Genomic DNA, 25,102 nt, shown 5'->3' on the forward strand with positions numbered 1-25,102 from the left:
ATACAAAGTAAAAAAAGAGAAAATCTGAGCCCTTATGAAATTGGCATGTCCATTTCTGTGTCAAAGAGGATGCAAACAAAAGTCACCACTCATCTGAAAAAATTTGGTAATTATGAAATGGATTACATAAGACAGGTGTCTTCTACATAAGGTCAACGACTCCTAGCAACATGAAAGCATTTACTTCCAATGAAATGTTGAATTTACCTGTTTAATCATCAGGGAATGAAATTTCTTGTATAATCCTGACCAGAAGTCCACAATCATGAAATGGACATTAAACATATTTACTTTGATCAACCCAAATTATAGTTTAACTTCAGGATCAATTTTTTTTCTTACCTATCAGCACAAGACATGGGCCCAAGTGAGCATAATTTGACGGACACTGTGCTGTCAGTAAGGATGCCTGGGAAATGGATTTGGGTTCTCCTGCTACTGCAGCTGAGTTGTTACTTTAGTTCTGGAAGCTGTGGGAAAGTACTGGTATGGCCGATGGAATACAGCCACTGGTTAAATATGAAGGTAATACTGGATGAACTCATCTTGAGGGGTCATGAAATAACAGTTGTGAGACCATCATCTGCTATTTTTGTTGGTAGCAATGAAACATCCAGCATGAAATTTGAAACTTTCCCTTCATCCTTCAATACTGATGAAATGATAGATATTATCTCAGAAATTATCAATTTGTGGACATATGAATTGCCAAGAACAACTTGTTTGGCATATTCACCATTACTGGAGAACCTATTTAAGAAATTTTCTGATGCTGGGCTCAATATTTGTAAAGAAGCAGCTTTGAATAAGGAACTGATGTCAAAGCTACGAAAAGCAAGATTCGATGTCGTGATTTCAGATCCCATCGGCCCTTGTGGGGAGCTTCTGGCTGAGCTCTTGGAGATTCCTTTGGTGTACACTCTCCGCATCTCTCCCGGCTACACAAGAGAGAAGTATAGTGGCGGCCTTCTGGTCCCTCCTTCTTATGTGCCTGTCATTCTGTCAGGATTGAGTGGTCAGATGACCTTCATGGAGAGGGTGAAAAACTTCATATGCATGCTGTATTTTGACTTTTGGTTTGAGGCATATGACTCAAAGAAATGGAGTAGCTTGTACAGTGAAATTTTAGGTAAGTCAGGTTTCATTCTTAGTACGATAGGATAGTAACTTTCATGAACTTTGGAAGAGGTACTCTGAGATGCATGTGAAAAGATAAGTTTCTGTTGTAGGTAAGGCAGTTAAAAGTGATATAACGTTGTCTTCCAGACTCCTGACTCTGGACAATCCTACATTACAGTGTCAGAAGAACAATGGACAGTTACCTATCTGTATAGGGCACTCCATATAGTAGACTCTAACAGGTGATCGCGTATGAAAAGCTTCATCCACAATGAAAAATTCTTTACTTTTCCTCATTAGGAAAATCAATAATTATTTCCCTAAGAGACTGATGAATGAAAAAATATATATACATAGGAGATTCATTTTTATTATACCTATGTATGTAGGAAATAAGAAACTGTTTCCCTTGATCATTTTCCTCATTTAAATCAAAATATTTTATTTGTATTCTCTTTCTTATTTTTTCTACTTTCTTTTACCACGGTTTGAACTTAAAGGCCTCAAGTTTGCTTGGCTTACTTGTTTGGGCTGGTACTTTCCGACTAGAACCACGACTTTATTCGTGGGGTAATCTTGAGGATATTTCTGCCCATCTTAACTTCAGACTTCCTTTTTTTTGAGATCTGGGAATGCTGGGTAGCTAGGATACAGGTATTAGCCTCTGGTGTCCAATATACTGGTTTATCAAAAAGGATTCCTATTCTTGATAAACCAATGTTTTAGATCAGACTGGATAAGTATAACTTCCAGTGATTCCACATTCCTTTATTTTTTAATCACCCATTTTATGAATATAAAATCTGGTAAAGTGTGAGTGTACCTGTGATTATTGTCTTTCATTTTTAATTATGATTCTTCATTTAATAAAGTATTAGCGATGAATAAGATGAATTCAATTATATATTCTGGTTATTTCTAAAATACTTTCAGAGGATATTTGCCAATGTTTCTATATAATAAAAATTTTAGGTCCTTACGTGAATCAAGTTGAAGGAAAAATATCAGACACAGTCATATCCTTATTTATGATGAACTTTTGCCCATCTCCATCCCTGTCCACTCAGGACGACCCACTACCTTAATGGAGACAACAAATAGAGCAGAAATCTGGCTTATTCGATCCTACTGGGACTTGGAATTCCCTCGTCCTACTTTACCAAACTTTGACTTTGTTGGAGGACTCCACTGCAGACCTGCAAAACCCTTGCCTAAGGTAAATATGTTCTTTTGTCTGTTATTTGATTTTTTGTTCCATAAAGATGATTCAGCTTCACTAAATCCAAATCTTTGCTTACAGTGACTGAGATTCAGGAAGTGGGGGAATGCATTCTTTCAACTGAAAATAATATTTTTTTACATTTTATTGTCAAACTGATGTATGGAGAGGTTACAGTTTCATAAGTTAGGCATTGGATACATTTCTTGTACTGTTTTTTACCTCCTCCTTCATTCACCCAACCCCCTCCCTGTTTCCCTCTCCCATGAGTTGTTCAGTTCATTTACACCAAACAGTTTTGGAAGTATTGCTTTTGTAGACATTTGTCTTTTTATCCTGTGTCTCTCAATTTTGGTATTCCCTTTCAGTGTACTAGTTCTAATGCCAGTATACACGGTTTCCAATGTACTCAGATAAGATACAGTGATATTGCAGGTACAACCACTGGAACGGGATACAAGAGAATTGCAATAATAGAAGCTACAGTTTCAAATGGCATGTTGAAAGTGATTACAACAGTGATATAACAGTCGTTTCCATAACACGGAGTTCATTTCACTAAGCATCATCTTATGTGTTCAAAAGGGTATAGCTATTGGGCTCTTGTGGTCCTCTGCTGTGACTTGGGTTTATTTGGGTTTATTTGACTTGTTTATTTGGGTCTGGCTCAGTTCACTTAGTTTTTCCCAAGTCCTTCCTTTTCCTTATGAATGGGCAATATCATTCCTTCTGATAGAGGCATAAAATTCCATTGTGTTTGTATACCACATTTTCCTGATCTGAAACTAATTTTTGAACCATCACAAGTTTCTGCATTCAGAAACTTCCAAGTTATTCAGAACAATGTAAGTTTAATGAACACTTAATTATACAGCACCTAGATGGAATCCTGTTTCATTCATAAAACTATCAAGTGATTACCACATATGGAGATGTTAGATAAGCAAGAAAACAACAAAACTAGTTATCCCCTAAACCTCAAATTTTAAACTCCATTTGAAAAGATAGACTAGAAAGAATAAATATGCTGTGAAAGACTCTTGGAAAGTGAAGATTACATTACTAAAAGAACAGAGAAGGTAATCATAGAAAGTTTCTCAGTCATTGATAGTAAGATGGTATATGGGCAATGCTCAGAAATCAGTGGAAGAAAAACAATTAGAAGTCTAAGAACAATTTACAAGACCTAAACATTTTGCTTATCAGGGAAAATTGTTACAGAAATAAATAAGAATCCATATGGAAATGTTTGGACAATATTTTGCAAAATGATGCTAGGATACTGGGTACTAGTAAGTGTAACTTTATTAATGGGGAATGGAAGTTTTTGTTTTAAGTATTTTACTGTGTTTATGTGTCTTCCTCTGTTATTTTCTGACATTAATAAGTAGGGCTTGAACTCAAGATCTGGTCATTGAATCTGAGGTACAGTGTTAAAGACAAGTGCTTTACCACTTGAGCCACAATTCTACATCCAGCTTTTTTTTTTTTTTTTGCCAGTCCTGGGTCTTGGACTCAGGGCCTGAGCACTGTCCCTGGCTTCTTTTTGCTCAAGGCTAGCACTCTGCCACTTGAGCCACAGCGCCACTTCTGGCCGTTTTCTGTATATGTGGTGCTGGGGAATCGAACCCAGGGCTTCATGTATATAAGGCAGGCGCTCTTGCCACTAGGCCATATTCCCAGCCCCCTACTTCCAGCTTTAGGTGGTTAATTTGAGCTGAGAGTTCAACAGACTTTTCTGCTTGGGCAGGCTTTGAACCATAATCCTCAGATTTCTACCTCCTTAGTAGAGTGGATTACAAGCAAGAACCACCCATCCTTGGATAGTTGGACGTAAAAAACTCTTTAAATAATGTTTGCTTCACTCTTGTTAGTGTGTGTGTGTGTTTGTGTGTGTGTGTGAAAGAGAAAGAGAGAGGCAGAGAAAGATACAGAGACAGAGAGAGACAGATAAAGATGAAGCAAAATTTTCTTCACAGGAGATGGAAGACTTTGTGCAGAGCTCTGGGGACAATGGTGTGGTGGTGTTTTCGCTGGGGTCAATGGTTGTTAACCTAACAGAGGAGACTGCGAATGCAATTGCATCAGCACTGGCACAAATTCCACAAAAGGTGAGATGTAGTACCTCAGTAGTGGTCTCCACTGAATGGGCTTAAACTCTGTAGATACCTGATTACACTAGATTCCCAGTGATAGATACATTGTTCCAATAGCTCTCATTTACCTTACCCAGTACAAAGACAGATATGCATGGCAGGTGCTGAAGTAGTATGGAATTTGTATTGTGTTAAATTGACAATTACTACAACATGAATTTTGTCACCAGAATCTAACACAGTGGCCACAATGTCAATAGTTTTTTAGCATTTTTTTCCTTTGTTGACACAGTGAAGTACAGAGGGGTTACAGTTTGATATAGAAGGCAGTGAGCACAATGTGAAATGTTACTATCATAATATTGCTTAGCAAGACTTCAAAGAAATCATGAAATTTCATCATTTCAGGAAGGTTAAGGCCTCTCAATACTCTAAGCATGTTTCAGAAAGGAGATAAATGTCACTCAATAATTTAAGTCATACACTAACATTTAGCCTGTAGAAAAATGGTTTGAACTGTATTATATAGGTTAGTGTTCCCATGCAACCCTTCCTTCCAATTTTGAAACTGACCCATTGAGAGTAGCCTCAATGGGGTTATTCAGAGAAAGAAAAAGGAAGGTTCATCCCTTCTTGTAGGTATGTATTCAGCCTTTCTAATAGTGAATGTAACTAAAACCAACCTGCCCTACTAGACTGGGATTTCTCATATCTGAAAGCAGATCTGTACACGCCATGTGAAAGTACACAGAGACTACTGACAAATAAATGTAACATCATTAACATTTGGATTCTTTTCAGCAGCCATGAGACAGATGAACTACATGCCAGCTCTATTTCCCATATTTAAAGATTTTTCTCTCATTAATGACAGTAGGTTTAGATGTCAGGATCATAAAATTCAGTTTACCATATTTCCTAGATGTCCCAACTAATAATTGGTAATCTAAAATTAGGTTTATGTAATTACTGAAAAGAATTAGTTGATTGCTGATAAAGAATTGATTACACAGATTTGAGGAATTTGACTTTAAGATAGGCTGTATAAAAATAACATGTGTTCTCGTGCTGGTCATGAAGCAGGAGTTGCAGCCTTAACATGCTGTCTTGGACTTGTTCATGTGGGTTGTACCATGCGAAGGCCTTGGTAATCACCCCATGATGGGTTCCAGGAGCCACTTGTCTGTCTGTCCAGATCAACGTATCCAGGGGATTAGAAACATCTAGGGGAAGCAAAATGGCCAGTTTAAAACCTACAGTGTTGTGGGGGGTATTTACAGTATGAATTGTATGTCAGTATTGTGAACTCACTCCATAATGCTGAGTATTATGTAATATAATATCACCTAATATAATACTAAGTATTTTGTACTTCAGAATACTGAGTCATTTGCTTCAGTTTTTGTCAAAGATAACAATAACTTTTCATATAACTTCTCTCCAAGGAGAACTGAGAATGTAAAATATTTGTCATAAATAGGCAGATGGCCCTCAGTAGATGAGTGGATCAATAAAATGTTTCACAATGTAACTCCTATGCCTCTATCAAAAAGAATGATACTTGCTCATTATAAGGAAATGGAAGGACTTGGAAAAAGTCATACCAAGTGAAGTGAGCCAGACCTAAAGAAATATGCAGTTTATGGTTTCTTTCACAGGGAATAATTAGTACACGTTTAGGTTAGTCATGGCAGAAGAAGACAATAGTTCATTAGCTATGTATATACCCTGTATATAAGTGTATTGTACCTGGGAAGGGAAACAGAACACCAAAATTGAGAGACAAAGGATAGAAAGACAAACCATTGTAATAGCAATACAGACAAAACCAATTTGTGTAAACCAACCATTCAACTCATGGTGGGGGAGGAAGCTGAGGAGGAGGAGATGGGGAGAAATGAGGGAAGAGTTAACAAGTAGGAGAAGTAATGGACTTGCCTTACATAGGAAATTGTAACCCCTTTGTCCTTTACTTTGAAAATAAAGGAGAGGGGAAAAAAAGAGAAACAAATGAAAACTGTTCAACTCAAATTAATTTTCATAGAATAAGAGAATATTACCATGCTATCACTTTGAAAACATTAATAGCTAAGACTGGAAGAAGGCCAGTTTAGTACATATTTAAGTGTAATGATGTCAGTCAATATTTTCTAATAATATCGTGTACCAGATATATGAATATGACATAAAATGCCCTTGCTCTTGAATGCCCTCATTGGCCCTGAAATACATCATTTGTCTTAGTACTGTGAAAAATTGTGATGCTATTCCATCTTGTTGAATATGAAAATAAGTACAGGAAAGGTTGGTATCCTTTCCCTCTCAGTTTTGCAGTAATCCTCATTAATTAGCACCACCTGTTCTCTTTATCTGTTCAATGAAAGTTATTTAACTGTGCCACATGTCAATTTTAAAGTGTGCCTTTTTACAAGTTAAAAATTCAGTGTCTTTCCCTACCAGATAATTTGGAGGTTTGAAGGCAAGAAACCAGTCACCTTAGGACCCAATACTCGGCTGTACAAATGGCTCCCCCAGAATGACCTCCTTGGTAAGTAAGACTAAAAACAAATACTGAAAACATGAGTAAGTGCAGAAGTAGTTGATGGCAACACAACAGGAAACAAAATGAAGATGCCTTATTAGGAAAAACTCAGAAATTAAAGCAAACAGTTTATATTCACAATCCCTTGCTAATGAAAATAAGACTTCACAGTTGGGATTTTATTACACTCTGTTGTATTCCTTATAATCAGTTTAAACTTGATTCAAACTATGATTAACATTGACAAAGAATTTCCTGTAATTACCTGTAGTTATATATCCATCCCTTCATTCAATCATTTCATTATCCGTCCTCCAAAAGCAGGGCAAGAAATTACAATGCCACTGAAACAAACACCTTTTATGCATGAGTTTGCATTTTCTGTGTTTCTTAACACAAAGTGGTATTACACCATTTTTCAAACACCCCTCCTTCATTGGGTTAATTTACTATTTTTAAGTTTATAAGAGCATAATTTAATATGGATTTTTTTTATTTCAGAATCTTTTCTCTATTATCCATTCTGCGTTTTCCTATCTGTTCAACAAACAGCAAATGGTATAATCTTAACTCACACAAAGCTTAGTGCCCGCACCTTCAGAGTTTTACTTAACTCTCAAGTGGATTAGGTCCTACTTGCAGTGAGATAGGAAGTCCATTTAAATGTAATTTCATAGGTTCAATAATTGTTATTTGGAAAGGACTGTTCCATCCAGTACTTCACGTTAGACATTTTTTTGGTCTAAGACTTTTAATGAGAAATGTTATTGAAATTCACCTAATCGTAGGTCATCCCAAAACGAAAGCCTTCATCACTCACGGTGGAGCTAATGGCATCTACGAGGCCATCCATCACGGGGTTCCCATGGTGGGCATTCCTTTGTTTGGGGAACAACATGATAACATTGCTCACATGGTGGCCAAAGGAGCAGCTGTTCAACTGGATATAAGAACACTGTCAAGTAAAGACTTGCTCAGAGCACTGGAAACCGTCATTAGCAACCCTCTGTGAGTATAACCTTGAGTGTGTGTGAGTGTGTGTGTACAAAAGTGTGTACTTACATGTGAGTGTGAGTGCATGTATCTGTCTGTCTTTCTGCGCATTAAATTCAGGGACATGCACATTAAATTCAGGGACATGCTCATGACTGTTAACCACTCTAATCTAGATATCTGTGAGTCGGATTGTTGTTCTACGACATAGCACTGTACTGGATATAATAGTATAGCAGACATATTGTAAAAGTCGTGTTATTTTAGTATTTGGGGGAGGTACTGGGTTTGAGCTCATAGCTTAATATTTAGCTTGTTTGCTTTCTCAGAGGCCTTCTACAAATTGGGCCATCACTTGCATGTTACTTTTTTGCTAGTTATTAGAAGATAAAGTCTAGGCACTTTTCAGTCATATCTAGTCTTGACCTCTGATTGTTGGGATCTCAGCCTTAGACAAGTTCACAACCAGGAGCCATAAGCATTTAGCTCCTACTTTGACTTTTCTACAGACATTGGGCAACCTAACAAATATTTTGTGAGCCATATTTTCTGCTCCTGTTTTTTTGAAAATCAGTATATTCTTCATAGGCTTGTTGGATGTGAAACTAATCTCTCACATATTGATCCTTTGAAATTTTCAACAGATACAATGCTGCTACTGATAAATACAGGGGATTTCTTAGACAATATAGGGTAAAACTTTTGGTATATTGCACATTTCACCGATTTTTTATGTATTACATTTAAGTTTTACCTGCTGTATTACAAAAGTATATACTAAGATTAGTATCACTACTGAAACTGCCTGAAAATCTTCCATGTTCTTCCCACTCTAGCAAGCTGATTTGAGTATTTTAAATAGTAGAGAGAAAAGTCATTGCAATTGCTATACTCTCCAGCTATTGCCCCTTGGAACTTACACTTAATAATAACTTACTAATATTGTCTATATGCACATTTTCACCTTGCCTATAGGTTCTAATCATTTCAACACCAATCACATGTACAAACAATGCCTCAATGAAAATAGCCCTTTTGTCGGGTATAAATATCATAATACTAACAAGAAAAATGACAGCAATATTAGCAAACACCCTGTGATTCTATTTGAAAATATGAATACATAAAAGTATTCTAAATAAAAGTACATTACTTCTACAAGTCAAGGAGCTCAATTATTCCTATTTCTCCACTTCCTATCTTTCTGTTGTGTAACAGTAAACAAGTAAATAGGTTCACAAAAGGATAAGGCAAGTAATTGGTATTAGTGGAACATGCAAGTGATAGGGTCAAGAAATAAAGGGAAGGCTGAGAGCCAATGGCTGATGCCTGTGATCCTAACTACTCAAGTGGCTAAGATCTGAGAATTATGGTTTGAAGTCAGGCCAGGCAGGAAGGTCCATAAGAGACTTAGGCTAAGTAACAACTGAAAAGCCAGATTGGAGCTGTGGTTCAAGTGATAGAGTCCTTCCCTTGTGCAAAGAAAGATCAAGGAATGTTACAGGCCCCTGAGTTCAAACCCTAAGACCAGAACAACAGCAACAACAACAACAAAAAGACACAATGGACTTTTATAGTTCCATAGTAATTGATCATTGACAAAAGATCTCCTTGGGAGGTAAACTTCATTAAATCATCTTTCTAATTCTAAATTGTACAATTCTGAACTTCAAACAACAGGTGTATTAATAATTAAGCCTTCGTACTGCATTTGAGATTTCACTGCTATTACTTCCAACTTCAGAAATTCTTTTTTTTTGGGGGGGGGGGCACTCCTGGGCCTTGAACTCAGGGTCTGAGCACTGTCGCTGGCTACTTTTTGCTCAAGGCGAGTACTCTGCCACTTGAGCCACAGCGCCCCTTCTGGCTTGTTCTATATATGTGATGCTGAAGAATCAAACCCAGGGCTTCATGTATATGAGATGAGCACTCTTGCCACTAGGCCATATTCCCAGCCCCCCAACTTCAGAAATTCTTGTGTTTAATAATATTGTTCTAAATGGTTAAGTCCAGTGTCACTATGCTTTTTCCTTTAACACTAACATTTCCCCAAATATGTAGAAGTAAAGCATTTACTTTTCTCTCAAATTTTTTTTCTTTGCCAGTCCATGCCTTGGACTCAGGTTCTCAGCACTGTCCCTGGTTTCTTTTTTGCTCAAGGCTAGCACTCTGGCACTTGAGACACAGCACGACTTTTGGCCATTTTCTGTATACGTGGTGCTGTGGAATTGAACCCAGGGCTTCATGTATACAAAGCAAGTACTCTTGCCACTAGGCCAAATTCCCAGCCCCTCTCTCCAAGTTTTATAGAATTATTTTTGTCATCTACAGAATATATCACACTCTATCTTTTCTGGTGCATTCCACAAATTGATGTCAATTTGATTTGCCTTTAGGTATAAACAGAACGCTATGTGGCTATCAACCATTCACCATGATCAGCCTATGAAGCCTCTGGACCGAGCTGTCTTCTGGATCGAATTTGTCATGCGCCACAAAGGAGCCAAGCACCTGAGGCCACTTGCCCACAACCTCACCTGGTACCAGTACCACTCTCTGGATGTCATTGGCTTCCTGCTGGCCTGTGTGGCTACCGTTATGTTCCTTGTCATAAAATGTTGCTTGCTTGCTTACCAAATGGTTGTGAAGATGGGAAAGAAGAAAAAGAGGGAGTAGAGCTTTCAACTCCACGCAGAATGGACTAAGAGCCTATGAAGCAAGACCATCCTAATGAATTAGAGCACAGTCAACATGGGAGAAGTTTCCTTTACCTTTTACCTAAACCTATGCCTTTTTAATAAATAAAATAAATTAAAGTGGAAATAATGAGTTTGAGGCCTATGAAGTGAAAGCAAAATACCAAATGCAGCACAATCTTGCTTACTTGTGGAGTGAACAACTAAACTGATGATGATGATAATAATTAGCAAACAAGGTACATGAATGTAAATGCAGCTTTTTTTGGAGAGGATCAGCAAAAGGAGGAAGAGAGGAAGGTTGGACTAGCTTGGAGCAAAGACTATAAAAGGACACATAATACACACACACACACACATCTATGAAAAATCATGATAAAATGAACGCAATACTATTTGAGAAAGGAGGAGAGAAAGTTGAAAGGAATAAAAATAGAGTGGAAAGGAAAATATGTTCAAAGTACATAATTTGTATATATGGAAATATCACAAGGAAAGCCCCTCATTTGAAAGAAACAGAAACTCAAACATAAGATACTTAAAAAGAACACAACAGATGCTAACCAGGCAATAGGTGGGAAAGGAAATGTTGTATACTGTTGGCACTAATGCAAATCATTGCAGTTCCTTTGGAAAGGAACATTGAAGATTTTTAGAAACCTAGAAATAAACTATGAAATGATCTAGCAATGTCATTCTTGAAGTAATGTCATTGCACACACAGATGTTTTATTGCAGTGTTACTTATTAATAGCCAGCTATGAAACCAGTATAGATGGCCTTTGACTTTTCAGTGGAAGAAAATAGAGATATGTATATATGTAGGTATATATGCATACATACCTATATACACATTTACATGTACATACATATTCATACATATAAAATGAGTATGTGGATGTGGACACATGAATGTATTAGAGTATTACATATCAGGGCTGGGTTAATGGCCCAAATGCTGGAATGCTTGCCTCATATATATGCAGCCCTGGGTTTGCTTCCTTAGCACCATATATATAGAAAAGGCCAAGTGGTGCTGTGGCTCAAGTGGTAGAGTGCTCGCTTTAAGCAAAAAGGAGCAATGGACAGTGCTCAGGCCCTGAGTTCAAGCCCCAGGACTGACAAAAAAAATAAAAAGAAAGAAAACAAAATGCAAATCACAATGACATTGAGATTCCACCTCTCCCCAGTTAGAATGGCCATTATCAAGAAATCTAATAACAACAGATGCTGACAGCATCCCCACTACTCTTTGGTCTGAGTGAAAACTTGTTCTTCTATTGTAGAATGCACTATGGAGGCTCCTCAAAAAACCTATACATAGAGCTCCCCTGTGACCCAGCAATCCCACTCCTGGGTATTTACCCAAATGAGCACAAATAAGGCCACATGAAAGCTATGACTATGTTCACTGCAGCATTATCTACCAGAGTTAAGATATGGAGCCAGCCCAGATGCCAATAAGTGGATGAGTAGATCAAGAAGGTGTGTTACAGATACACACGGGTGTTTTATATTCCCATCAGAAAGGACATTGCCCTATTCATAAGGAAATGGAAAGACTAGGGAAAAAATTAAATTAAGTGAAATAAGCTCAAGGAACTGTAACTTTCATGATTTTCACTTTATTATATTTTATTTATTCAAATGGCATAGGTTTAGGTGAAATGTAGAGGTGAATCTCTCCCATGTTGATTGTGCTCTAGTTCATTAGGATGGTCTTGCTTCGTAGGCTCTTAGTCCATTCTTTGTGGTGTTGAAAGCTCTACTCCCTCTTCTTCTTCTTTCCCATCTTAAAAACAGTTTGGTAAGCAAGCAAGCAACATTTTATGACAAGGAAGGTAACGGTGGCCACACAGGCCAGCAGGAAGCCAATGACATCCAGAGAGTAGTACTGGTACCAGGTGAGGTTGTGGGCAAGTGGCCTCAGGTGCTTGGCTCCTTTGTGGCGCATGACAAATTCGATCCAGAAGACAGCTCGGTCCAGAGGCTTCATAGGCTGATCATGGTGAATGGTTGATAGCCACATAGCGTTCTTTTTATACCTAAAGGCAAATCAAATTGACATCATTTTGAGAATGCACCAGAAAAGACAGTGTGATATATTCTGTAGATGACAAAAATAATTCTATAAAATTTGAAGAGAAAAGGAAATGCTTTTCTTCTGCTATGTTTCTGGAAATGTTAGTGTGAAAGGCAAGAGCATAGTGACCCTGGACTTAGCCATTTAAAACAATCTTATTAAACACAAGAATTTCTGAAGTTGAAAGTAGAAGTGGTAAAATCTCAAAGGCAGTACGAAAGCTTAATTATTAATACACCTGTTGTTTGAAGTTCAGAATTGCATCATAATTTAGAAATAGAAAGATAAATTAATGAAGTTTACCTCCCAAGGATATGTACTTATCTTTTGTCAATGATCAATTACTATGGAACTATAAAAGTCCATTGTGTCTTTTTGTTGTTGTTGTTGTTCTGATCTTAGGGTTTGAACTCAGGGCCCTGTTACTTTTCTTGAACTTTCTTTGCACAAGGGAAGGACTCTATCACTTGAAGCACAGCTCCAATCTGGCTTTTCAGTTGTTACTTAGCCTGTCTCTTATGGACTTTCCTGCCTGGCCTGACTTCAAACCATAATTCTCAGATCTTAGCCACTTGAGTAGTTAGGATCACAGGCATCAGCCATTGGCTCTCAGCCTTCCCTTTATTTCTTGACCCTATCACTTGCAAGTTCCACTCATACCAATTACTTGCCTTATCCTTTTGTGAACCTATTTACTTGTTTACTGTTACACAACAGAAAGATAGGACGTGGACAAAAAGGAATAATTGAGCTCCTTGACTTGTAGAAGTAATGTACTTTTATTTAGAATACTTTTATGTATTCATATTTTCAAATAGAATAGGAAGGATGTTTGCTAATATTGCAGTCATTTTTCTTGTTAGTGTTATGATTTTTTTCACATTTCTTTTTTATTTATTTTATTTTTTAAATTTATATTGTCAAACTGATGTACAGAGAGGTTACAATTTCATATGTTAGGCATTGGATAGCTTTATTGTACTGTTTGTTAATATTATGATTTTTATACCCGACAAAAGGGCTATTTTCATTGAGGCATTGTGGGTACATGTGATTGGTATTGAAATAATTAGAACCTATAGGCAAGGTGAAAATGTGCATATAGACAATATTAGTAAGTTATTATTAAGTGTAAGTTCCAAGGTGTAATAGCAGGAGAGTATAGCAATTGCAAATTGAGATGACTTTTCTCCCTACTATTTAAAATACTCAAATCAGGTTGCTTGAGTGGGAAGAACATGGAAGATTTTCAGGCAGCATCAGTGGTGATACTAATCTTAGTATATACTTTTGTAATACAGCAGGTAAAACTTAAATTTAATACATCAAAAATTGGTGAAATGCACAATATACCAACAGTTTTAGCCTATATTGTCTAAGAAATCCCCTGTATTTCTCAGTAGCAGCATTGTATCTCCTGAAAATTTCAAAGGATCAATATGTGAGAGATTACTTTCACATCCAACAAATAAAAAACAGGAGCAGAAAATATGGCTCACAAAATATTTGTTAGGTTGCCCAATGTCTGTAGGAAAATCAAATGGGAGCTAAACGCTCATGGCTCCTGTCCGTAAACTTGTCTAGCCCCGTAGGCAGAGATCCGACAATCACAGTTCAAGACTAGACATGACTGAAAAGTGCCTAGACTTTATCTTGAAATAACCAGCAAAAAAGTAACATGCAAGTGATGGCCCAATTTGTAGAAGGCCTCTGAGAAAGCAAACAAGCTAAATATTAAGCTATGAGCTCAAACCCAGTACCTCCCCCAAATACTAAAATAACACGACTTTTACAATATGTCTGCTATACTATTATATCCAGTACAGTGCTATGTCGTAGAACAACAATCCGACTCACAGATATCTAGATTAGAGTGGTTACAGTCATGAGTCCCTGAGCTGTCCCTGAATTTAATGCGCAGAAAGACAGACAGATACATGCACTCACACTCACATGTAAGTACACACTTTTGTACACACACACTCACACACACTTGAGGTTATACTCACAGAGGGTTGTTAATGACGGTTTCCAGTGCTCTGAGCAAGTCTTTACTTGACAGTGTTCTTATATCCAGTTGCACAGCTGCTCCTTTGGCCACCATGTGAGCAATGTTATCATGTTGTTCCCCAAACAAAGGAATGCCCACCATGGGAACCCCGTGATGGATGGCCTCGTAGATGCCATTAGCTCCACCGTGAGTGATGAAGGCTTTCGTTTTTGGATGACCTACGATTAGGTGAATTTCAATAACATTTCTCATTAAAAGTCTTAGACAAAAAAAATGTCTAACGTGAAGTACTGGATGGAACAGTCCTTTCCAAATAACAATTATTGGGCCAATGACATTACATTTACATCGACTTCCTATCTCATTGCAAGTAGCACCTAATCCACTTGAGAGTTAAGTAAAACTCTGAAGGTACGTGCACTAAGCTTTGTGTGAGTTAAGATTGTAACATTTGCTGTTTGTTGAACAGATAGGAAAACGCAGAATGGATAATAGAGAAAAGATTCTGAAATAAAAAAAACATCCATATTAGATTATGCTCTCATACACTTAATAATGGTAAATTAACCTAATGAAGGAGGGGTGTTTGAAAAATAGTGTATAACCACTTCCTGTTAAGAAACACAGAAAATGCAAACTCATGCATAAAAGGTGTTTGTTTCAGTGGCATTGTAATTACTTGCCCTGCTTTTGGAGGACGGATAATGGAATGATTGAATGAAGGCATGGAGATATAACTACACGTAATTACAGGAAATTCTTTATCAATGTTAATCATAGTTTGAATCAAGTTTAAACTGATTATAAGGAATACAACAGAGTGTAATAAAATCCCAACTGTGAAGTCTTATTTTCATTAGCAAGGGATTGTGAATATAAACTGTTTGCTTTAATTTCTGAGTTTTTCCTAATAAGGCATCTTCATTTTGTTTCCTGTTGTGTTGCCATCAACTACTTCTGCACTTACTCATGTTTTCAGTATTTGTTTTTAGTCTTACTTACCAAGGAGGTCATTCTGGGGGAGCCATTTGTACAGCCGAGTATTGGGTCCTAAGGTGACTGGTTTCTTGCCTTCAAATCTCCAAATTATCTGGTAGGGAAAGACACTGAATTTTTAACTTGTAAAAAGGCACACTTTAAAATTGACATGTGGCACAGTTAAATAACTTTCATTGAACGGGTAAAGAGAACAGGTGGTGTTAGTTAATGAGAATTACTGTAAAACTGAGAGGGAAAGGATACCAACCTTTCCTGTACTTATTTTCATATTCAACAAGATGGAATAGCATCACAATTTTTCACAGTACTAAGACAAATGATGTATTTCAGGGCAAATGAGGGCATTCAAGATATTTTTATGTCATATTCATAGATCTGGTGCACAATAGCATTAAAAATTAATAAGACTGACATCATTACACGTAAATATGAACTAAACTGGCCTTCTTCCAGTCTTCGCTATTAACCTTTACAAAGTGATAGCATGGTAATATTCTCTTATTCTATGAAAATTAATTTGAGTTGAACAGTTTTCATTTGTTTTGCTTTTTTTCCCCTCTCCTTTATTTTCAAAGTAAAGGACAAATGGTTACAATTTCCTATGTAAGGCAAGTCCATTACTTATCCTGCTTGTTAACTCCTCCCTCATTTCTCCCCATCTCCTCCTCCTCAGCTTAATCCCCCACCAGGAGTTGTATGGTTGGTTTACACAAATTGGTTTTGCCTGAATTGCTATTACAATGGTTTGTCTTTTTATCCATTGTCTCTCAATTTCGGTGTTCCTTTCCTTTCCCCAGGTACAATACACGTATATCCAGGGTATACTATCTGGGGTAATAGGACAAGTTACAATAACAGTAGGAGTAAAAAACAGGAAAGAGAATATGAGAGAAAAAAGTACTGTTTCACATAGTATTTTGAAATTAATTACAACAATGATATACCACATATTCCTATGAACTGAGTACATTTTGCTTAGCAATATCTAATGTATTCATACGGGCATAGCTATTGAACTATTGTGATCTTCTGCTATGATGAACCTAAACATGTACTAATTATTCCCTGTGAGGGAAACCATAGAGTTCATATTTCTTTGGGTCTGGCTCATTTCACTTGGTATGACTTTTTCAAAGTCCTTCCATTTTCTTATGAATGGGGCAGTATCATTCTTTTTGACAGAGGCATAGAGTTACAGTGTGACACATTTTCTTGATCCACTCATCTACTGAGGGCCATCTGCCTATTTATGACAAATATTTTACATTCTCAGTTTTCCTTGGAGAGAAGTTATATGAAAAGTTATTGTTATGTTTGACAAAAACTGAAGCAAATGGCTCAGTATTTTGAAGTACAAAATACTTAGTATTATATTAAGTGATATTGTACTACATAATAGCAATATGGAGTGATTTCACAATACTGACATACAATTCATACTGTAAAAACCCCCCACAATACTGTAGGTTTTAAACTGGCCATTTTGCCTCCTCTAGATGTTTCTAATCCCCCTGGACACGTTGATCTGGACAGACGGACAAGTGGCCCTTAGAACCCATCATGGGGTAATTACCAAGGCCTTTGCATGGTACAACCCACATGAACAAGTCCAAGACAGCATGTTAAGGCTGCAACTCCTGCTTCATGACCAGCACGAGAACACATGTTATTTTTATACAGCATATCTTAAAGTCAAATTCCTCAACATGTGTGTAATCAATTCTTTATCAGCAATCAATTAATTCTTTTTACTAGTTACATAAACCTAATTTTAGATTACAAATTATTAGTTGGGACATCTAGGAAAAATTGCAAGCTGAATTTTATGATCCTGACATCTACACCTACTGTCATTAATGAGGGAAAATCTTTAAATGTGGGAAATAGAGCTGGCATGTAGTTCATATGTCTCATGGCTGCTGAAAAGAATCCAAATGTTAATGATGTTACATTTATTCTTCAGTAGTCTCTGTGTACTTTCACATGGCGTGTACAGATCTGCTTTCAGATATGAGAAAGACCCAGTCCGGTAGGGAAAGTCGGTATTAATTACATTCTCTATTAGAAAGGCTGAATATATACCTACAACACGGATGAATCTTCCTTTTTCTTTCTCTGAATACCCCATTGAGGGTACTCTCAATGGGTCAGTTTCAAAATTGGAAGGTAGGATTGAATGGGAACACTAACCTATATAATACAGTTCAAACCTTTTTTCTACAGGCTAAATGTTATTGTATGACTTAAATTATTGAGTGACATTTATCCTCTTTCTGAAACATGCTTAGTGTATTGAGAGGGTGTAACCTTTCTGAAATGATGAAATTTAATGATTTCTTTGAAGTCTTGCTAACAATATTATGATAGTAACAACATTTCACATTGTGCTCACTGCCTTCTATATCAAACTGTAACCCCTCTGTACTTCATTGTCACAACAAAGGAAAAAACAAAGCTTAAAAAATTCACATTGTGGCCACTGTGTTTCTTTCTCATCACAAAATTCATGTGGTAGTAATTATCAATTTAACACAATACAAATTCCATACTACTTCAGCACCTGCCATGCATATCTGTCTTTGAACTGGATAAGGTAAATGAGAGCTATTGGAACAATGTATCTATCACTGGGAATCTAGTGTAATCAGGTATCTACAGAGTTTAAGCCCATTCAGTGAAGACCACTACTGAGGTACTACATCTCACCTTTTGTGGAATTTGTGCCAGTGCTGATGCAATTGCATTTGCGGTCTCCTCTGTTAGGTTAACACCCATTGACCCCAGCGAAAACACCACCACACCATTGTCCCCAGAGCTCTGCACAAATTCTTCCATTTCCTGTGACAAAAAATTTGATTTATCTCTCTCTGTCTCTCTCTGTCTCTGTCTCTTTCTTTGCCTCTCTCTTTATCACACACACACAAACACATACACACACACACATACAAACAATAGTGAAGCAAACATTTAAAGATTTTTTTATGTCCAACTATCCAAGCATGGGTGGTTCTTTTTTGTAATCCATTCTACTAAGGAGGCAGAAATCTGAGGATTATGGTTCAAAGCCTGCCCAGGCAGAAAGTCTGTGGAACTCTCAGCTCCAATTAACCACCAAATTCTGGAAGTAGAATTGTGGCTCAAGTGGTAAAACACTTGTCTTCAGCACTGTGCCTCAGGTTCAATGATCAGACCTTGAGTCCAAGCCCTAGTTAGTATTGGAAAAAAATACTAAAATATGGAAAAAATTAATATCAGAAAATAACAGAGGAAGACATATTAACACAGTTAAATACAGAAAACAAAAATTTCCATTCCCCATGTATAAAGTTACACTTACTAGTACCCAGTATCCTAGCATCATTGTGCAAAATATTGTCCAAACATTTCCATCTGGATGCTAAATTATTTCTCTAAGAATTTCCTTGATAAGCAAAATGTTTAGGTCTTGCAAATTGTTCTTAGAATCCCAATAGTTTTTCATTAGTAATATTTTTCAATTCTCATTCTTCCACTGATTTCTGAGCATTGCCCATATACCATCTTACTATGAATGACTGAGAAACTTTCTATGATTACCTTCTCTGGTCTTTTAGTAATGTAATCTTCACTTTCCAAGAGTCTTTCACAGTATTTTTATTCCTTCTAATCTATCTTTTTAAATGGAGTGTAAGATTTGAGGGTTTGGGAATAACTAGTATTGCTGGTTTCTTGCTCATCTAACATTAACATCCATATATAGTAATCACTTCACAGTTTTATGATTGATACAGGATTCCATCTAGGTGTTGTATAATGAAGTGTTCATTAAACTGACATTGTTCTGAATGACTTGGTGGTTTCTGAAATTAAGAAACATGTGATGGTTCAAAAATTATTTTCAGTTGCAAGAATGCATTCCCCCACTTCCTGTATCTCTGTCACTGTAAGTGAAGATTTGGATTTAGTGAAGCTGAACCATGTTTATGGAACAAAAAATCAAATAACAGACAAAAGGAACATATTTACCTTAGGCAAGGGTTTTGCAGGTTTGCAGTGGAGTCCTCCAACAAAGTCAAAATTTGGTAAAGTAGGACGAGGGAATTCCAAGTCCCAGTAGGATCGAATAAGCCAGATTTCTGCTCTACTTGTTGTTTCCATTAAGGTAGTGGGTCGTCCTGAGTGGACAGGGATAGAGATGGGCAAAAGTTCATCATAAATAAGGATATGACTGTGTGTGATATTTTTCCTTCAACTTGATTCACATTAGGACCTAAAATGTTTATTATATAGAAACTTTGGCAAATATCCTCTGAAAGTATTTTAGAAATAACCAGAATATATAATTAAATTTATCTCATTCATGGCTAATAATTTATTAAATGAAGAAACATGATTGAAAATGAAAGACAATAATCACAGGTACACTCACACTTTACCAGATTTTATAGTCATAAAATGGGTAATTAAAAAATAAATCACTAGAGGGGCTGGGGATATAGCCTAGTGGCAAGAGTGCCTGCCTCGGATACAGGAGGCCCTAGGTTCAATTCCCCAGCACCACATATACAGAAAACGGCCAGAAGCGGCGCTGTGGCTCAAGTGGCAGAGTGCTAGCCTTGAGCGGGAAGAAGCCAGGGACAGTGCTCAGGCCCTGAGTCCAAGGCCCAGGACTGGCAAAAAAAAAAAAAAAAAAAAATCACTAGAAGTTATAGTTATCCAGTGTGTACTAAAACATTGGTTTATCAAGAATAGGAAACCTTTTAGATAATCCAGTAAATTGGACAGCAGAGGCTAATAATGTATCCCTAGCTACCCAGGATACCCAGATCTCAAAAAAAGGAAGTCTGAAGTTAAGATGGGCAGAAATATCCTCAAGACTGTCCCTCCAATGGAGTTGTGGTTCAAGTCAGAAAGTACAAGCCCAAACAAGTAAGCCAAGCAAACTTGAGGACTTTGAGTACAAACCTTGGTAAAAGTAAAAAGAAAAACAAGGAAGAGAATACAAATAAAATATTTTGATTTAAATGAGGAAAATGATCAAGGGAAACAGTTTCTTATTTCCTACATACATAGGGATAATAAAAATGAATCTCCTATGTATATATATTTTTTCATTTATCAGTCTCTTAGGGAAATAATTATTGATTTTGCTAATGAGGAAAAGTAAAGAATTTTTCATTGTGCATGAAGCTTTTCATACGGGATGACCTGTTAGAGTCTCCTATATGGAGTGTCCTATACAGATAGGTAACTGTTCTCCTTCTGACACTGTAATGTGAGATTTTCCAGAGTCAGGAGTCTGGAAGACACCTTTACATCTCATTTAACTGTCTTACCTACAACAGACCAACTTCTCTTTCACGTGCATCTCAGAGTACCTCTTCCAAAGTTCAAGAAAGTTACTATCCTATCTGACTAAAAATGAAACCTGACTTACCTAAAACTTCACTGTACAAGCTACTCCACTTCTTTGATTCAAATGTTTCAAACCAAAAGTCAAAATACAGCATGCATATGAAATTTTTCACCCTCTCCATGAACGTCATCTGACCACTCAATCCTGACAGAATGACAGGCACATAAGAAGGAGGGACCAGAAGGCCTCCACTGTACTTCTCCGTTGTATAGCCGGGAAAGAAGCGGAGAGTGTACACCAAGGGAATCTCCAAGAGCTCAGCCAGAAGCTCCCCACAAGGGCCGATGGCATCTGCAATCACAACATCGAATCTTGCTTTTCGTAGCTTTGACATCAGTTCCTTATTCAAAGCTGCTTCTTTACAAATATTGAGCCAAGTGTCAGAAAATTTCCTAAATAAGTTCTCCAATAATGGCGAATATGCCAAACAATTTGTTCTTGGCAATTCATATGTCGACAAATTGATAATTCCTGAGATAATATCTATCATTTCATCAGTATTGAAGGATGAAGGGAAAGTTTCAAATTTCATGCTGGATGTTTCATTGCTATCAACAAAAATAGCAGATGATGGTCTCACAACTGTTAGTTCATGACCCCTCAAGATGAGTTCATCCAGTATTACCTTCATATTTATCCAGTGGCTGTATTCCATCGGCCACACCAGTACTTTCCCACAGCTTCCAGAGCTAAAGTAACAATTCAGTTGCAGTAGCAGGAGAACCCAAATCCATTTCCCAGGCATCCTTACTGACAGCACAGTGTCCGCCAAACTATGCTGACTTGGGCCCATGTCTTTTGTTTGGTATGTAAGAAAAAAATAGATCCTGAAGTTAAATTATAACTGGGGTCAATGAAAGTAAATATGTTTGATGTCCATTTCATGTGCGTGGAAAGCTGGGCAGGTTTACAAAAGACATTTCATTCCCTGATGATTAAACAGGTAAATTCAACATTTCTTTTTGTAAGGATCTGCTTTCATGTTCCTAGGACTCATTGACCTTATATAGAAGACACCTGTCTTATGTAAGCCATTTCATGATTACTGAATTATGCCACATGAGCGGTGACTTGTCTTTGCATCCTCTTTGACACAGAAATGGACATGCCAATTTCATAGGGGCTCAGATTTACTCTTTTTTTACTTTGTATGTCAGAGTGTGGTACAGAGGGGTTACAGATTCTTATGAAAGGCAGTGAGTACATTTCTTGTTCTCATTGTTTTATAACATGATTCAAGAAATACTTGTAGCAATTGTACTGAAATATAATTCACATTTTTACAATTCAGTTTGAAGTATAGCATCAATTCATTGTAGTGTGCTTCCAAAGCCTGCAATTACTTTCGCTATCAAGTGTTCAAGCATTCAAGCACTCTAATAAGGAATCCTGAAAATGCGCTTAGGAAGTCATCAAGATGGCAAACTCAAAGCATTGTGAATGCTTCACCCAAAAGGAAGGACCTAATCAGCTAAAAACAGCACTTATTCGCTCAGAGAGTATGAGGCAGAGTGCCTCAGGGAAATATGGTTGTAGTGGTGATAGAGACATGACAGAATGGAAGATATGAAATGGTCTGACAAAGAAGAAATCTAGCACATACAATCCACGTAAAAACTCTACATATGGACTGGATGTCTATGATATCTCACTAGACCTAATGGTCTACATTCCCCAAAAGAGCGAATGCATACCCTGTTGTTCTCTTGGAGCTTAGCTAGAATCACTTGCCCTAATCTGTTCTAGGTCCATCCCTTTCCCTGCAAATCGCAGAACATTTTTCTTTCCAACATTTGTGCAAAATTCCATTTGGTGTAAGTGTCAGTCCAACTGGGGTGAGATGTTTGCTTTGCCAGGAATGATGAGCATTTCTTTAGTTTGACTAAGAGAGTTTTCTACATTTAAAAATGTAACTCTTGGGGCTGGGGATATAGCCTAGTGGCAAGAGTGCCTGCCTCGGATACACGAGGACCTAGGTTCGATTCCCCAGCACCACATATACAGAAAACGGCCAGAAGCGGTGCTGTGGCTCAAGTGGCAGAGTGCTAGCCTTGAGCGGGAAGAAGCCAGGGACAGTGCTCAGGCCCTGAGTCCAAGGCCCAGGACTGGCCAAAAAAAAAAAAAAAAAAATGTAACTCCTAACATACACATATATATTTAATGTGCTTTGCAAGATATCTCAAACAGTAGAGAAAACCAAATGAATAAGGCACATTCTATTAAAAACTTTATTTAGGCCCAACAATAATGTCTCTTCTCTGTAATCTTAGCCATTTTGGACAAGGACACCATGTAGATCATGATTCAAAAACAGAGACAGGGGAGCCGACCGGACGCCTAGAGATGACATTGCAGACTCAGCCTCCCCTCAAACAATGGGAGACCCGCCCAATTCCGGGGGCTGGGCAGGGCCTGGGCCCCGGCCCCACCTTCCATTCTGCTGACTGGGTCCTACTTTAGTGACAAGACCTGGACAACCGCCACTAACCAGAGAGCCCCCTCCTGTCCTTCCAAGGCCATCCTAGCAGACACGGAGCAGCAAGCAGTGTGAACGCTTCCAGACCTGCCTACAGTTCATTGTCTTCTGTCTACGGCACCTATGGAAATTCATTTTATGGACGCTATAGCCCTTGTAATTATGGACAGAATGGCCTGAGCTTTAACCGCCTCGGTGTAGATGAACTTCCACCCAGTAGATTTGTTCAGCAAGCAACAGAAAGCAGCAGAGGTGCATTTCTGTCCATCGAAAGTACCGTGCATGCATTTGCCTCTGTTAGTATCATGATGAATGATACCTTTTCTGCTGTCTGTAGCAGTTTCCGGGCTGTATTGGATGTAGCAAATCAATTTCCCGACTAAAAATACACTTTACACAGGGTTTTTCAGCTAGTGCTTTAGTTAGGACTATAGGATACCTTTCTAGAGGAACACAGTAGATGATGGGTTTAAGAAAGGCTCAGAGAATGAAGACCTGTGGACAGAGAGCGAAGGAACTGTGGCCTCCCTCGGTGCTTTGGACCCAGCAGCTAACTCAGCAACATCTTGGCCAATATTCTCGTTCTTTGCTCTTATTCTTGGTGGTCCTTATCTCATCTGGAAGCTTCTGTCTACTCACAGTGATGAAGTAACAGGCATCTTCAACTGGACAAGTGGCGAGAATGACCACATAGTTGTAGAGCAAAATATGATTTTGCTGCTCTCTCTGGAGAAGAAATTTCTTTCTGTGCTGGTGATAAATTGAACTTGGCTCTCAACGAACAGCAACCCAACATGCGTGGCTGGCTTCTGGCAAGTCTTGATGGTCAAACAACAGGACTTATTCCTGCAAATGATGTCAAAATTTTGGGTGAAAGAAGAGGTAGAGAAATGGTAGAATTGAGTCAAATTTCCCAGCAGCAACAGTCTTTTACCAACCCGACAGTAATTAAAGGAGCCACAGCTGCCAATTCCTTGGATGAACAGGAACCTGCCTTTCAATCTATTTGGGTTGAATCTAATAAGGTTCCTGGTACACCTGATTCCACAGGAAAAAGTGGAGATAAACAAGATCTTTGATATCTTTCATATTTGGGTGCAGTGGAACAATACTTTAGAGTACTTTTAACAATCATTACTTATAAAGATTACTTATAAAGATTACTTATAAAGAAACTATTCTACAACTCAGTGAAAACATTTGTTATTGGCTATTCCAGTTGTTTTGCTGCTAGAAATTATTAAAGTTATACACTAATATGTTGGTCTAGAGACCTGGTTACATTTTACAATTTGTTGGACTACAAAGACATTTGTTTCACTTGGATTTAAAGATTATAGAGATTACTTTCATTTTCCGTATTTTTAAATCCCTCAGCTTATTAAAACAGTAATTTTGATGAACTGTAGAATACTTCAGAAGGCATCATTAGTGCTTTTCAATGTTGTAGGTTAAGTGACCTGAAATCCTCAG

General features: G+C 37.6%; 2 protein-coding genes and 1 pseudogene across 2 annotated transcripts; 2 read left to right on the top strand and 1 right to left on the bottom strand.

The window, feature by feature from the left end:
• Positions 1-405: 405 nt before the first annotated feature.
• On the top strand, positions 406-10,645 carry LOC125364907 (UDP-glucuronosyltransferase 2B17-like). The gene is made up of 6 exons (XM_048364682.1): positions 406-1,129; positions 2,187-2,335; positions 4,318-4,449; positions 6,895-6,982; positions 7,765-7,984; positions 10,366-10,645. The coding sequence occupies exons 1-6, from the start codon at positions 406-408 to the stop codon at positions 10,643-10,645; spliced, it is 1,593 nt and encodes a 530-aa protein (XP_048220639.1).
• Positions 10,646-12,320: 1,675 nt separating this feature from the next.
• On the bottom strand, positions 12,321-21,898 carry LOC125364903 (UDP-glucuronosyltransferase 2B17-like). The gene is made up of 6 exons (XM_048364678.1): positions 21,175-21,898; positions 19,764-19,912; positions 18,465-18,596; positions 15,762-15,849; positions 14,758-14,977; positions 12,321-12,710 (listed from the first exon to the last, which is right to left on the bottom strand). Exons 1-6 carry the CDS (start codon positions 21,896-21,898, stop codon positions 12,431-12,433), a joined length of 1,593 nt encoding a protein of 530 aa, XP_048220635.1. The 3' UTR covers positions 12,321-12,430.
• Positions 21,899-23,400: 1,502 nt separating this feature from the next.
• LOC125365012 lies at positions 23,401-24,759 on the top strand (annotated as a pseudogene).
• Positions 24,760-25,102: the final 343 nt, after the last annotated feature.

This window comes from Perognathus longimembris, chromosome 16, assembly GCF_023159225.1.
Source record: "Perognathus longimembris pacificus isolate PPM17 chromosome 16, ASM2315922v1, whole genome shotgun sequence".
In the NCBI taxonomy this organism is placed as follows: domain Eukaryota; kingdom Metazoa; phylum Chordata; class Mammalia; order Rodentia; family Heteromyidae; genus Perognathus; species Perognathus longimembris.

Excerpts from the sequence above, each read along its gene's own strand:
- LOC125364907 (XM_048364682.1), top strand. The coding sequence starts at position 406 with ATGCCTGGGAAATGGATTTGGGTTCTCCTGCTACTGCAGCTGAGTTGT. Across the intron at positions 2,336-4,317 it reads CTGCAAAACCCTTGCCTAAG|GAGATGGAAGACTTTGTGCA; the intron begins GTAAATATGTTC and ends TTTTCTTCACAG. Across the intron at positions 4,450-6,894 it reads TGGCACAAATTCCACAAAAG|ATAATTTGGAGGTTTGAAGG; the intron begins GTGAGATGTAGT and ends TTTCCCTACCAG.
- LOC125364903 (XM_048364678.1), bottom strand. The coding sequence starts at position 21,898 with ATGCCTGGGAAATGGATTTGGGTTCTCCTGCTACTGCAACTGAATTGT. Across the intron at positions 18,597-19,763 it reads CTGCAAAACCCTTGCCTAAG|GAAATGGAAGAATTTGTGCA; the intron begins GTAAATATGTTC and ends TTTTTGTCACAG. Across the intron at positions 12,711-14,757 it reads ACCGTCATTAACAACCCTCT|GTATAAAAAGAACGCTATGT; the intron begins GTGAGTATAACC and ends ATTTGCCTTTAG.